The following is a 13,537-nucleotide window of genomic DNA, read 5'->3' on the forward strand; positions in this document are numbered from 1 at the left end:
ATTTTTAATTTAATTTAAATTAATTTAATTTAAAATGTGGGCGCCTGGGTGGCTCAGTCCATTAAGTGTCCGACTCTTGATCTCGGCTCAGGTCATAATCTCGTGGTTGTGAGATCGAGTCCCATGTCCGGTACCGCACTGGGTATGGAGCCTGCTTAAGATTCTCTCTCCTCCCTCTGCCCCTCTCCTACTCGTGCGTGCTCATGCTCTCTCTCTCTCTCTCTGAAAAAATACTCAATTCATATGTATCTTGAATTTTTAAGATTCTGTATCAGTTAAGGTTTAGCTCCCCACTTTTTCTTAAAGGGTCAGATAGGAAATATTTTAGGCAACTCTGCCATCATTGCACAAAAGCAGCCACAGACAATACAGATGAGCATGATTGTATTCAGTGAAATTCTGTGTACAAAAACAAGAACCCTATTTTTTTTACAAAGTTCTAGAACAGATAGAACTAGCTAGCAGCCATGTACCTCACCTAAATTTGAATGGGGGGCGGGTATCAGTTCTATAACTAAAAGAAATAAGGGGGTGACTGGATCATGGAGGACATTTAATCTTCCTATACACCGTATGCTAAATTTATAGGTTTGCTCAGTCTAATTCATTAACATTATATTAAGACCCTGTATCAGGGCCTGTTGCACATAAAGTGCCTAATAGATTTTAAAAAGCAGTCAGTGAGATTAAATCCCAAATTAGAACTACCTTAGATTGTTATTAGTAATGATGATTTTTAAAACCAAGGATTAGTTTTGTTGATGTCTAGAATTTCCTGAAGGCTAGTTAATTCTTATGAATTATTAATTTCCCTTTGCTATATTTCTTCCTAATCTTACCTGCAAGTCCATTTTCTCTCAAACCTAAAAACAGTCCCAAAAGAGGAGAAGCATTTTAAAGGATTATAAAATTCCAGTCTAAAAGGCTCTCCAGAACCCATCTAAGGTCTTTTTCTAACCTTTTTGTAAACTATTATTATATAGACTCTTCTGCTGTTGAACTTTTTTAGTCTCCAACCCCTGTGGTCATTTTATGCCATGGTCAAACTTACCCTTACATTCGGGAAATTCTCTAACTAACCTTGAAAGCCTCCTTCATTCCTTTTTTCCTCAAAGGAATTTTTTTTCTTGTCTGAAGGAAGATATTTTAGCTGTTGTCTTTTTCCTTTCTTTTTTTTTTTTTTTTTAATTTTTTTTTTTTTAACGTTTATTTATTTTTGAGACAGAGAGAGACAGAGCATGAACGGGGGAGGGCCAGAGAGAGAGGGAGACACAGAATCGGAAGCAGGCTCCAGGCTCCGAGCCATCAACCCAGAGCCCGACGCGGGGCTCGAACCCACGGACCGCGAGATCGTGACCTGGGCTGAAGTCGGACGCTCAACCGACTGAGCCACCCAGGCGCCCCTTTTTCCTTTCTTTATAGTGCTTTATAAAAATAAAGTCAAGGTCCTGGTACAAAAGCCTATAATAACGTCTTGAGAGTCAAATACCTGAATCAACTTTGTATTTTAGTCACTATCTTTATCAATATTAATAATCTTCCTGATGAATATTGCTATTAGTCATAAAAAATAATGAGCAACATTCATTTATTAAATGCCCGTAAGTGCTCAACACCGTGCTCTTCGTCTTGTCATAGATGATCTCGTTTCCATTTTTACAATAACTGGAAGGTACTATGCCCATTCTACAGATGAGCAGATCTAGCTTCAAGAGAAGTTAAATCTGCCCAAGGTCTCAACATGGCAGAACCCTGAGTCCTTATGCATCTGACCCTTAACCCTGTACCCTTTCTATAGAACCGTTGAACCTATGAGCCGTTTTAAGTTCCTAGCTGAGAAAAATAATGTCATCATTTTGATAGTCATTATGCTCACTAATAGCTCTGCTCCAAAATAAAGGCGTTTTTTAGTATTTCGTGGTCTTTCTTTTGATTCTGTCTAATCCTGTCTGATGTTTCTCTGAGCTTGATTTCTTCTATCCTGAATTTTTCTGACTTTGCCACAATTCTTTCCTTTTTTCCCCTTCGTACTTTCTTTTACAACTAGAAAGATTAGTCAGCCTCTCTGATTAGAGTTGTCTTTTTTCTCTGTTACTTACTTTTTTTTGTCTTTGGGGTTTTTTGTTTGTTTCTTGCTTTGAATGACCTGTTTCCCTCTCCCTCTCTGTCTCTCCGTGAGTCTACATTTGCATTAAATCCAGGTGACCTTCCCTGCCTCCCTCCTCTTCCAATATTCTTCTACCCCTCCTCTACTTTCTCTTTTCACCTCTTCTTGTTCTGTGCCCACAAGAACATCTCTTGTAAATAGTGCGATAAATACTTTACCTCCCCAAGGGACATGTGAGGATTAATTAGTTGATGTCTATAAAATGGCTGGGAACATAAAATACTCCCAGGTAGTTCTTTATGATGGTATTATTGCTTTTAAAATTCAGTGGCTTCTTCTGTCCTCCAAGCTGTTTTTTGTGTCATTATCCCCATTCCACCTGTGCTCGTTGAGTGTTTATCTCATCATGAAATGCTTTATGAGACTCTATTTGAAAGCTGTTTCATAGAAGTAAATTTTATTTTAAGAAATAAAATTGTGTTCTTTTGTTGCAGAAAGAAAGGATTTGATATTAAATGGGTGGATGATACACACGCCCTAGGAGTATTCTCCAGTCCAATTACAGGTACTCGCCCAGTGGATTGTGGTAGTCTTTTCTCATTGTCCCTTTTCTCCTGCTACTTGTTCTTATTTCCCTTGTATTGTAGCCAACTGGCATTTTATTCAGCCGGTTATAGGTGAATGGCAGAAACAGGTTTTTGAGGCATAGTGCTTTGGTACCCATGTGCTCCCTCTCTTCCTTTTCACCTCAATCCAGTGGTGTTTGGAATGAGAGCCAACTCCTTCCAAGGTTACATGCTGTATAATGGTCAGTTCGGATAGTACATAAGCAGACTGTAAGTAGAAATTTAAGAAACCAGTGTGACTGAATCTTAAAATTTTCGTGATGTTTTTCCCTCAGACAAATGAATTCGAAATAGCCCTTTAACCTTTCCAGTGAGAAATCTCTCACTGGAAGTAATAACTCTCACTACCTAATACCTACTTTCTGAATATATGAGGGGGCCTTTTGAATTACATCATTAGCCTCATGATTGATGTGATGCAGAAGCATTCAGAAAAATGAGAGATGTTGGATCCTGTCCGAACCACTTAGAATAGGGATCTGCAGACTTACTCTCTAAAGGACCACATAGTAAATATTTAGGGTGTAAGGTCTCTGTCACTACTTAATTCTGTTGTAATAAGAAAGCATCCCTAAACAGTATTCAAATGAATAGGAATGGCTCTGTTTCAGTAAAATGTTACAAAAATAGGTGGTTGGCTGGATTTGGTCGCAAAACCATAGTTTGCTGATGATCCCTGATCTAAAATAATCACTTGCCGACTTGTTAATGGATTTTCTAAAGCTTGCCGTGGGGGAAAAAAAAAAAAAAAAAAAAAAAAGCATAACATCTAGACATCTAGGAAATAACTTTCTGAGAACTAGCCTTAAATTTTCCTTTGTATCACTCTTCTTCATGTCGTCTACTTCCTTACATGTATTCTTCTTTGCAGCTCGTGATGCTCTGGGTAGTAAACATACCATGGTGAAAATCAGGCCATTGTCACAGGCCACAAGAGCAGCCAAGGCCAAAGCTAGAGCTTATGCCGGTGAGCCTATAATCTCAGGGGCTTTTCTTGTTGGTAGTGTGTTATTATTTTCTCCAGCACTTACTCCTCATCTAGAATTCTAAAGACCTATCACTTTTATTTTTTAGTGTTTAAGGTAGTATGTTCTTAAAGAGAAAATAGAAAAGGTTATGTTGGAAATCTGGCATTTGAGCAGCCACTTGGAGAGAGTGGGAGATCTGGCCGAGCAACGCAGCAACCGTTTTTTTGTTGTTGTTGACATCCTTATCTGGTTTACCTCACTGTTGAGCTGTTTGAGTCACTGTAGAAGTTGTATTAATACAGATAATGAAGCCAGGATTGTTTGTGCTTTGCCATTTTAGTTTCCTCTGATGATCATCTATTGGCCCATATTAATTACTGCTGATGCAGCCCTTGTTAGTCTATTTTATATGTTAATTATGGAGTTAAATCACTTGGCACTAGAGTGCCTTCTCTTCCTTACTTCCTCCTGCCCCCTCTGTTTCTCCCATTCAGAGTTCCTCCAGCCAGCAAAGGAGCGTCCTGAGACTTCAGCAGCCCTAGCCAGAAGGTTAGTCATCAGTGCCCTTGGGGTTCGAAGTAAACAGAGCAAAACAGAAAGGGAAGCAGAGCTCAAGAAACTGCAGGAGGCCCGAGGTGAGTTGAAGTGATGGTGTTCTTCTCTAGTTCTCTAGAGCTCACTATAAGACATGTGGTAAAAAAAAAAAAAAGGAATGGAGCCCTTTCCCTTTTGTCATTTCCATTTCCTGGAAGCCTCCCAAGTGTATTAAAATTGTTTTCATGCCTTATATTTAGGGTGGAGACATTTCAGGATTTCTCTTCCTGTTCCATACACCAGGCATCCTAATCCATGTTTCTACTGTGGTTTTCTAAGAGATAGGTTCGGTCTTCTCAGCTCATCATCCATGGCTTTCGCTCTAGTTGTTGCTCCAAACTCTGAGCAAACTTTTCCTGTAAAGACATAGTAGTCTTTCAGACAGAAAACATTTGCTGTGGTTTTATGGGACCTTGATTGCCATGATATTATCTAATGGTTTAGATTATAGGTAGAAGACAAATTAAGGAAAAGCCATCGACTGACACGGATGATGATAACTGTAGGAGGTATTTTTTCCTTTAAAGGCAGCTCCGAGTGGCTTCCTTAGAGTACATATGGATTAACCTATCTTCTGATTATTTTGCAGTACCTACGAGTTCTTAGAAAATATTTCCACTGATCCACAGCAGGGTTTTTCTTTCCCTGTAGTTTGGAGTTGAGGTTAAAATCTCTCTCTTCCCTCCTTACAGGCTGTTGACTTAAATGTAAAGGCCTGGGATTCTGGCTTTACACTTAAGTACTTTTTATCAACCTTCCAGGCTTTAAACAGTCTCATTGCCTTAGCCCATGATCTGTGGGATCTGTGAAGGCAATTTATTCTGAAAATTCCACTTACCAAAAAGTAACTTCATTTTTCCATTAAACGAATTGAAGTTTCAAACTCCTTGTTTATTGCTGGTCTAACAAGGCCATTAATACTTCCTGTCCACTCTGCTTTGGTGATAGCAGGCAGCTTGCGGACTCTCAGCTGCACTGGCCAGATAACCAGTGACAGAGTGTGTCATGGCAGGTGCTAGAGTTTCAGAGTTGAACCCAACTAATTTTTTGAAACCTTAATGATTATAATGAGGCAGTTTTGATTTTTCCATTGCATGTTCACTCAAGGGCCTTTTACGGACTATAGATAGTTTTTATACACGGCAATAACAGAACTAGAGTAAAGCAGAATGTGCAATGTCCTTAACCCTTTATTAATGGTTATCTCTGAGGAAAGTGTTTTCTCTGTGATAACCACAATTATCTCAGAAAATCGCAAGAGGGTAATAACTGTGGTATCTATAAGGGAAGATGTGGCTCTTTTTGCAGTGTATTATGTTTCCCTACCCTACGCATGTAATATTACCTGTATTTCCACAGGTACTGCAGCAGTAGTCTTGCACAGATGTCATCTTGAGTATTCCCCTCTGTTTTTCTGTAAGCACATTAGCATGTAGCTTCATTTGAAGTGTTTGTTTTAAATGTCCCCTTATACAGAGGACATTTCAGTGATGCAGTTAAAAATGAGACTATTGGCTGAGTACCCTGTTACTTAACTTTTTTAAAGAAGGCCTTTATTTGTGAATAGAGACTCACTGTGATAAGTTCCTCTCATCCATTGGTGCTGAGGCTGTACAGATTATAGAAGATTCTTCCTTTATTATGCTTCAGAGCTCTCCCATTCTTCATATCTGAGAAAACGCATATGGAAAATTCCTGATATATCTCTTGCTGACTTCTTTATGCATTAAGCAGATATTCTTGTACCTGCCTGCATGGAGCCCAAGACTTCTCACTTAAAGATTTTTTCTCTCTGGAAATGAAAAGTACTGTTTAGGTATTCAACAGAACAGATATTTTTGCTCCAGACCTTTTTCCACTGGAGGGGGGAGGGATCAGTACAGCTTGGTGGATAACATAATAGATTCTGGAATCAGACTGCCTACGTCTACCCATAAGCTCTACAATTTACTGGCTGTGTGACCTTGAGCAGATTACTTATTCTCTGGAGGCCTCTGTTTCCTCATCCATAAAATGGACATGAAGTGAGATAATCCACAGAAGATGCTTAGTAATCTTCAGAACCTATAGAAATGCACTTTGTCCTGTTTCTATAGGTCTGTAATAAGTATGTGATATATGTTAGCTGCTGCTGTTTTTAGTAATAGTAGTAATATTATGAGTCTAGCACAGATTTCAGTGCACATTTTTTGTCATTACTTTTTTTATTTTAAATTTTCTGTAACACTCCAAAAACAACATTTGACATTCACTAAGCACCTGCCCTGTATAAATTATGCATTATGCTCCTACTTGGGAGAATTAGAGAGACGGCAAAATTTTGTTCCTCTACTTAAGACTTAGTCTAGTGAGGATATCTACCTTGAGTAAAGAAGAAAATAATTTTTTCAGCAGTTGTATAGTTAATATACAGTGTTAAATTAGTTTCAGGTGTACAATATAGTCATTCAACAATTCTATACATTACTCAGTGCTCATCAAGATATATGTACTCTTAACCTGCATCACCTATTTCACATCCGTCCCACCCACCTCCCCTCCGGTAACCATCAGTTTGTTCTCTATAGTTCTCTATAGTTAGGAGTTTTTTGGTTTGTCTTGGTTTTTTCCTTTGTTCATTTGTTTCTTAAATTCCACATGAGTGAAAAATCATATTTTTTTTATGCTTAGCATTTCATAATCATATTGCTTAGCATTACACTCCCTAGCTCTATCCATGTTGTCGCAAATGGCAAATGGCAAGATTTCATTCTTTTTTAATGTCTGTATAATACTCCAGTGTGTGTGTGTTTGTGTGTGTGTGTGTGTGTATGTGTATGTATCACCTCTTCTTTATCTGTTCATCTATCAGTGGGCATTTGGGCTGCTTCCATAATTTGGCTATTGTAAATAATGCTACGATAAACATAGGGGCACATGTGTCCTTTCAAATTAGTATTTTTGTATTCTTTGGATAAATACCCAGTTATGCGATTACTGGGTCATATGGTAGTTCTGTTTTTTATGTTTTGAGAAACCTCCACACTGTTTTGCTTAGTGACTGCACCAGCTTGCATTCCCACCAGCAGTGCCCGAGGGTTCCTGTTTCTCCACATTTTCATCAGCACTCGTTTCTTAGTTATTTGTTCCAATAGTTAGCAGCTTTCACTGTCAAAAAATTCTTCCTTAGGTCTAACTTATATCTCTACAACAGTTTAAGCCAGTTTCCTCTTCTCTTTTCCTTGTTAGAAATAGGGAATATATGTGGACACCATTCTGTTCTAATTTTTAAAGATCAAAGGCAGATTATTTAGGAATAAGGGAATTTGGGCTGTAATAGGGTTTTTGCCATTAACATTAGCTGTGTTGCCATGGGCATGTCTCTTACACCTTTCTGTGCGCCAGTTTCCAACAAAGCAAAACTAATGCCTAATTTACCCTGGAGAATTTTTTGAGCATAACCTAAGGTAACGTGTAAAAATGTTTAGAAAGGTGCTTTACAAGTTCAGGATACTATTATTTATGTGACTCTTAGAAAATTAATATTCATTATAATGAGACAGTAATGACACCTATGTAATTTGTACTGTTGCTCCCCATCCATTATCTATGACAAACAGTGCTAATCAGTTACGACACTCTTTTTTGTGACTTTTGACTTGCCCATTGCCAATTGATCAGAATTTAGCATGGAAATTGAAATCTGTGTACCATCCTGATATAGGTACTCTCATAAGCAGTACTATAGAATAGCTAGGATTCCTCTACCCACCCACTTGAAGAGTTCTCCTGTCTGGCATAGTGTCTGGTTCATAAAACAATACTCAATGTGCATTGACTGAAAACATGAGTGACATTGGTCACTTTTTCTTCATAAATCTTATTTCATTCATGATTCTGCTCTGAACTCTTTCAAATCCTTTAATGTTTTTCTTTATAAAGCCCAGAGTTGAACACTTCCTATGAAAACCTTGTAATTAATGAATTTGGGATTTGTGATTTTGAGGTTTAAATACTTCCTGCTAAGTTTCCTCACCCTACTTTGGTCTTCTTACCCTTCTAATGAGAAGTCTGTGTCTTAGTCCTTAATGAAAAATTAGATTCAGAAAACAAAGCTACTCTGGGAAGAAATCAAGAAAAAAGAAGTACCCAAATCATTTTAAGCAAATCATGTGTATATCTGGAGGATAAGAGCTTTTTAAAAGTTCATAGTCTTAGAACATGGCGAAGAGGTTTGTCAGTCTGACAGAGTGCATAACAGATCAGAGCTGCACTAAGAGTGGGAAATCAAAGCATAGATCATCCTCCATCCTTTGTATTTGACTTAATCATGTTTTAAACCAGTGATTCACATGAAATAATAAAAGACCAGATTCAGGAGTATATGTAAAATTTCCCCATGTTTCACTTATCAAAACACTTGATTCCCACCTAAAATTGGAGATAGAAGATATCATTACATCTCAGAATAAGCTACTCTCTCATTTTCAAAGCTTGCTATAATTCTATTTCTTATTTCCATTTACTCTTGGGGGTAGGTGCTTAATTGACTGGTTCTAAAAGGCATCTTTTGGGTCACAGGCCTGAAAGGCAGAGTAAGTAAACAATCATTTGATCCCCTAGTTTGCTTAATTAAAGTCACTGAGAACTTAAAAGTAAAATCATCCCTATAGAATACTTAGTCAACTGTAATAAAAAAATTTAACTACAACTGCTACCTTTTGAAATTCTTTTTAGGCACTCCATTATTCTGCCTTCAATGGCTCTGCTGCATTGCTGACTCATAATCTAGGTCGTGTGGCATTTTCTTGGTGTCTTTTCTTTCCTAATGTGAAATTCCCTTCATTTCCAATCACATTTCTCTTTTCATCTTAATGTGATCTTTTTCTCTGAGATGCAGTATTTACCCGTATTTTTGCTGTCACTTGCTGTTTAATATTCTTATATCACAGGCCAGTATTAGATGAAAATGTTAATTAACCCTAGGATTAACTGACCAGTTTACCAACTATTGCTAAATAAAGAACACATAGTTCTTTGTGTTGACACTTAATACATTGATGAACATTCTACTCTCCAGAGTTAAATGCTCCCCTTAAACACTTATGTGGCCCAGACTATCTTTCCTGGTATATTAATGATTATATAAATAGTTGGTAAGCCTAAAATCTAAAACCTTGCTAAAATTAAGAAGTTACTTATATTATTTCACCTTAATCTATCAGGTCTGTCAATCCATAAAAGAAGGCAATTAGATTAGTTTGACCAGACTTGTGCTTCAAGTCTGCGTGTTGATTATTCCTCTGTAGGGAGTTTTGTGATGATTTTTCTCCATTATTTTCTTAGGCGTAGAAGTAGATTTTGAACGTTTTAATTTACATTCCTTTTCTTTGTTTTCTTTTGAGATGACACTGTATTGGCTCTTTTTTAATCTTTATCCCTTTCCATTCCCTGAGTGGTAAGTGGTGATTCAGTCAACTAATTTAATAAAATCATTTATGCAATTTATTTATTATACTGGGAAATGAAAGTCTTTAGGGACAGCTTACATGCACACTTTAAGTTAATCATGTCATATAAATTCTTCTATTCTGCCTTTAGTTCCTTGCCCTTATGGCTGCTGTTGGGCTTTCTCTTAGTTTACTGTTTTCTGATTGTTAAAAGTAAAGTTAATAGGAGCTCTTCTCATGCAGTCTGTCAAGTTAATACAGGAGGTCCTTGCAGGCAGTCTATCAGATATTATCTGCTTTCCTCTCTCTCTCTCTCTCTCTCTCTCTCTCTCTCTTTCTTTTTTTTTTTTTTGAGAGCAAGCACGGGAGGGGCGGAGAGAGGCGGGGAGAGAGAGAATCTCAAGCAAGCTCCACACCCAGTGTGAAATGACGTGGGGCTCCATCTCACAACCATGAAATCATGATCTGAGCTGAAATCTAGAGTTGGATGCTTAACCAACGGAGCCACCCAGGCACCCCTCCTTTCTCTTTTTTGTTTTTCATTTTCCCCTTTTCTTTGTAGATATTTTCATATGTCAGGACAGTAGAAAGTATGCTGGTTTAAGAATTAAAGGCCTGAGTTCCAGCTTTAGTTTTTCACTGATTATGTAACCTTAGCCAAGTCACTTAACCCCTCCAAGCTTCCATTTCCTCTTTAAAAAGTATTTCTCTATTCAGATTCTGAATTACTAAATGTATGCCTCACATTGTTACTATTTCTTTGTGCTTCTCAGTCTGTCTCCCAGCCTTCACTGGTTAACCACCAGAGTTTCCTCATGTATTATTTTACATGTATTTGGCAGTAGAGATCCATAATCTTTTATTATAAAACATTAGGGTGGGAAATGTTTCAGTATTCTGAACTGTATTCAATTTTAGAAAGATAATATCGTTATCTTAATATATATTTCATAACACCAAAATCAGACACACTGACAGTATTTCTGCCACCAAGTGTATGATTGTTCCATTAAATGGCATATGTAAGACCATAAGCAGCCTTATATCTTTTCAGGTTATATTTACTACCAAATGAATTTTGGCCCTAAACTTTAAAAAAAAAACAAGTTTAAAAAAACCCAACTTTTCCGAAGTGCTTTGAGTTTAGAGTTGCGAATTGTGGTGAGTGGTTTATTTTTCTACTACACCTGGATTTCTTTTGTTAAACTTCCCAGATAGCCACTCTGATTTAAATTTTTGAGCTTATTGAAAAGTTTGAGTTCTGGTAGTTCACTTTTCTGGTTTCTTCAGTTTTCTAGGAATCCAGAACCAATTTTTGATTGCTTTCATCCAACATTGCTTTTGCCTTTAGATCCCCTTCTAATAACTTTACCCTGTTTATGAGAATCAGAACCACAGTGCTTTCCTAAGAAACCCTGGAATCCTTTAGACAAGCCAATTATCCTTAGTGCGGTCTCCCTGGAGAATCCCAATCCCAATTGAAGCCTGTCTTAAAGCCAAGTCACAAGGCACTGAATTAATTAGCCTTCAGTTTGGAATTTGCTGACCCTCTTTTTTTTTTTTTTTTTTTTTTGTCTGTTATAACTTTACTGTTATATTCAGATAATGCCACAAGGTGGTGCCCAAATAGCAGTGAATTTCTCTATCTCACATTTCCAAATGCCAGTCAGCTTCCTGACCAAGTTCTTTGCCCTTAAAGTACAGTCAAATATATTCAGTAAAGGAATTTTGTAAGGGATTCTGCTGATTTGGAAAGGTATGTCAAAACAGCAAGTGTTAACTCTAAACTCACCTTGATTTCTGTAGTAATTCCCCTGGTTCATGACTTGCAAACTCTTTTACAGACTTTATTTGAAATAATAGCCCTTGAGAGGAAGCACTTAGGCTTATCATCTATATTTTATGGTAAATGACTAGCCATGAAATTAGAACTGGTATTGTGGCACCTAATGAAGTGCTCGGGTCACCAAATCATGTGTGGTCTGTATCATCTCAGGTCTTAGTCAAAGTATTAAATGGAAACCCAGCTTCTCTGTTAAAAATTGAAGATGGATTGCCCAGATTTCTGATTTGTTTTGTTTTGTTTTGTTTTGTTTTTAGAAATAATTCTTTATTTCCCTCCATTATATGTGGTTGTTTTCCCATGTCGGAATTGTGTATTGCGGAAGGTAGGCTCTTGAAAATGCTCTAAAAATACTGAAATTTGATTTGCCTCTGAAAATTTTTTTTCTGTAAGACTGTAGTAGGGAGATCCAGCTAGAGCCCAGTGGCCACCATTCCCATTTGAGCAAGAAGACAGAAGAAGAATATTCAAACCTATTCTTCATCCCTATTGAAATATTTTTAAAGATCAGTGAAGTGGGAAGAACAGGCAATTATATTGAAGCACTAACACAGTTGAGAAATAGAATGAAAATAAATACATTATCAGCAAGACTGGAGTCTGGTCCTGCTAGGTTCTGACTTACTCCACATACTTTTTATTTCTGTTAGCCTCAGATCTTTCTTTTTATTATATAGTACTAATAACATTGCTTCCACTTATAACGCACTTGGAAAGTTAAAGATATTAACTCTTGGAGTCAGGTAAGAGAAGACCAGGAAATTCTCCTGTCTCATGACTGAAGTTTGCTTATAATTTGGATTAAAGGAAAGTCACTGGTTATATGGCGCGTACTTCCACTTTTCATACTGTCTTTACTTACAGAGAGAAAGCGACTGGAAGCCAAGCAACGGGAAGATGTCTGGGAAGGCAGAGACCAGTCTGCAGTTTGAACATCACTTAAGGAAATGGATAGTTCCATGAATTCAGAAATTATTTCCATAGTCTTCGGATAGGAGGATCCTTCTAGAGTTCTCTGTACATGCAGAAGTGCGTGTTCGTGAAAGAACGAGATAAAGCCATTGAGGCGAGCACTGACTGGGTCTAGAAAGAAGGTGGACTCCTGTCTGTCTTTGCTTCTAATTGCAGTCATTTGGAATTGCCATACTGCGTTGGGCATAGAAAGGAGCCATCAGCTAGGAAGCTGACTTGTGGCAATTTGGATATGACTTCCAAGAGTCCTCTGGGCATGGCAAGCCCCACTGTTACCATGGCTCACGTGTCTAAGATGTCTGAAGCAGATACAAAACAGAGGATTCAAACCTGCCATGATGGGCCATTCCGGCCCTGAAAAGGTAGGGTGTTCTTTCGGGCCTCGCAGAGCCAAGGGGTGGCGGAGGGAACAGTGTTTGAAGTACTTGGTACTCACCGAATCCACACTGTCAGTTCCAGAACTCTGGAGCTGGTGAGCTGCAGCAGATGTAGGCGTTTGAGCTCCAGAGTTTGTACTGAGCCGGGCGCCTGGGGCTGCTCCAGCTGCACAGCAGCCAAGGGCATGCCTGCTTCAGCCCTCTAGAAAGCCAGCCTTGGGAGCCGTGTGCTAGTCCCCGCTGAAAGTACTACCGTGTTGTGAGAGGGAGACATTAAAGCTCAGTCTATGACCTACATCACTGCTATTTGTCACTTTTGTCATTCCCACAAAAAAACTGGGGAACAGCTCTCCTCGTATCTTCATCCCTATAAAGTTGTGTCTGGGTTCAGTGGATCTGTTGGCTTTACTGAGCCACACTGAGTAGACTGCTGGTCCTCTATCTCTCTGCCTGAGTATACTACAAAAATGCCTCTCTCGGGATGGGTATGTGGTAGCTCCCCTCCCCTTCTTGCCCTCCCTGGACATGCCCACCCGAGCCTCTTGCCTTCTCCCATTTCTGTCAAACCTGACATTCTGCAGAAGGCTTCTGGCACACAGCATGTTCTTGGTATCATCTTCT

General features: G+C 38.4%; 1 protein-coding gene across 16 annotated transcripts in view; it reads left to right on the forward strand.

The window, feature by feature from the left end:
* The window catches only part of R3HCC1L (R3H domain and coiled-coil containing 1 like), a 95,157-nt gene extending 81,944 nt beyond the window's left edge, over positions 1–13,213 (forward strand). For all 16 annotated transcript variants that reach the window (XM_049645548.1, XM_049645537.1, XM_049645536.1 and 13 more), the window contains 4 exons: positions 2,602–2,672; positions 3,605–3,700; positions 4,196–4,336; positions 12,432–13,213. In XM_049645548.1, coding sequence (XP_049501505.1) covers positions 2,602–2,672; positions 3,605–3,700; positions 4,196–4,336; positions 12,432–12,499 — 376 coding nt within the window. In that variant the 3' untranslated portion in view covers positions 12,500–13,213. The remainder of the gene's footprint in view (positions 1–2,601; positions 2,673–3,604; positions 3,701–4,195; positions 4,337–12,431) is intronic.
* Positions 13,214–13,537: the final 324 nt, after the last annotated feature.

Source organism: Panthera uncia, chromosome D2 (genome assembly GCF_023721935.1).
Source record: "Panthera uncia isolate 11264 chromosome D2, Puncia_PCG_1.0, whole genome shotgun sequence".
Classification (NCBI taxonomy): domain Eukaryota; kingdom Metazoa; phylum Chordata; class Mammalia; order Carnivora; family Felidae; genus Panthera; species Panthera uncia.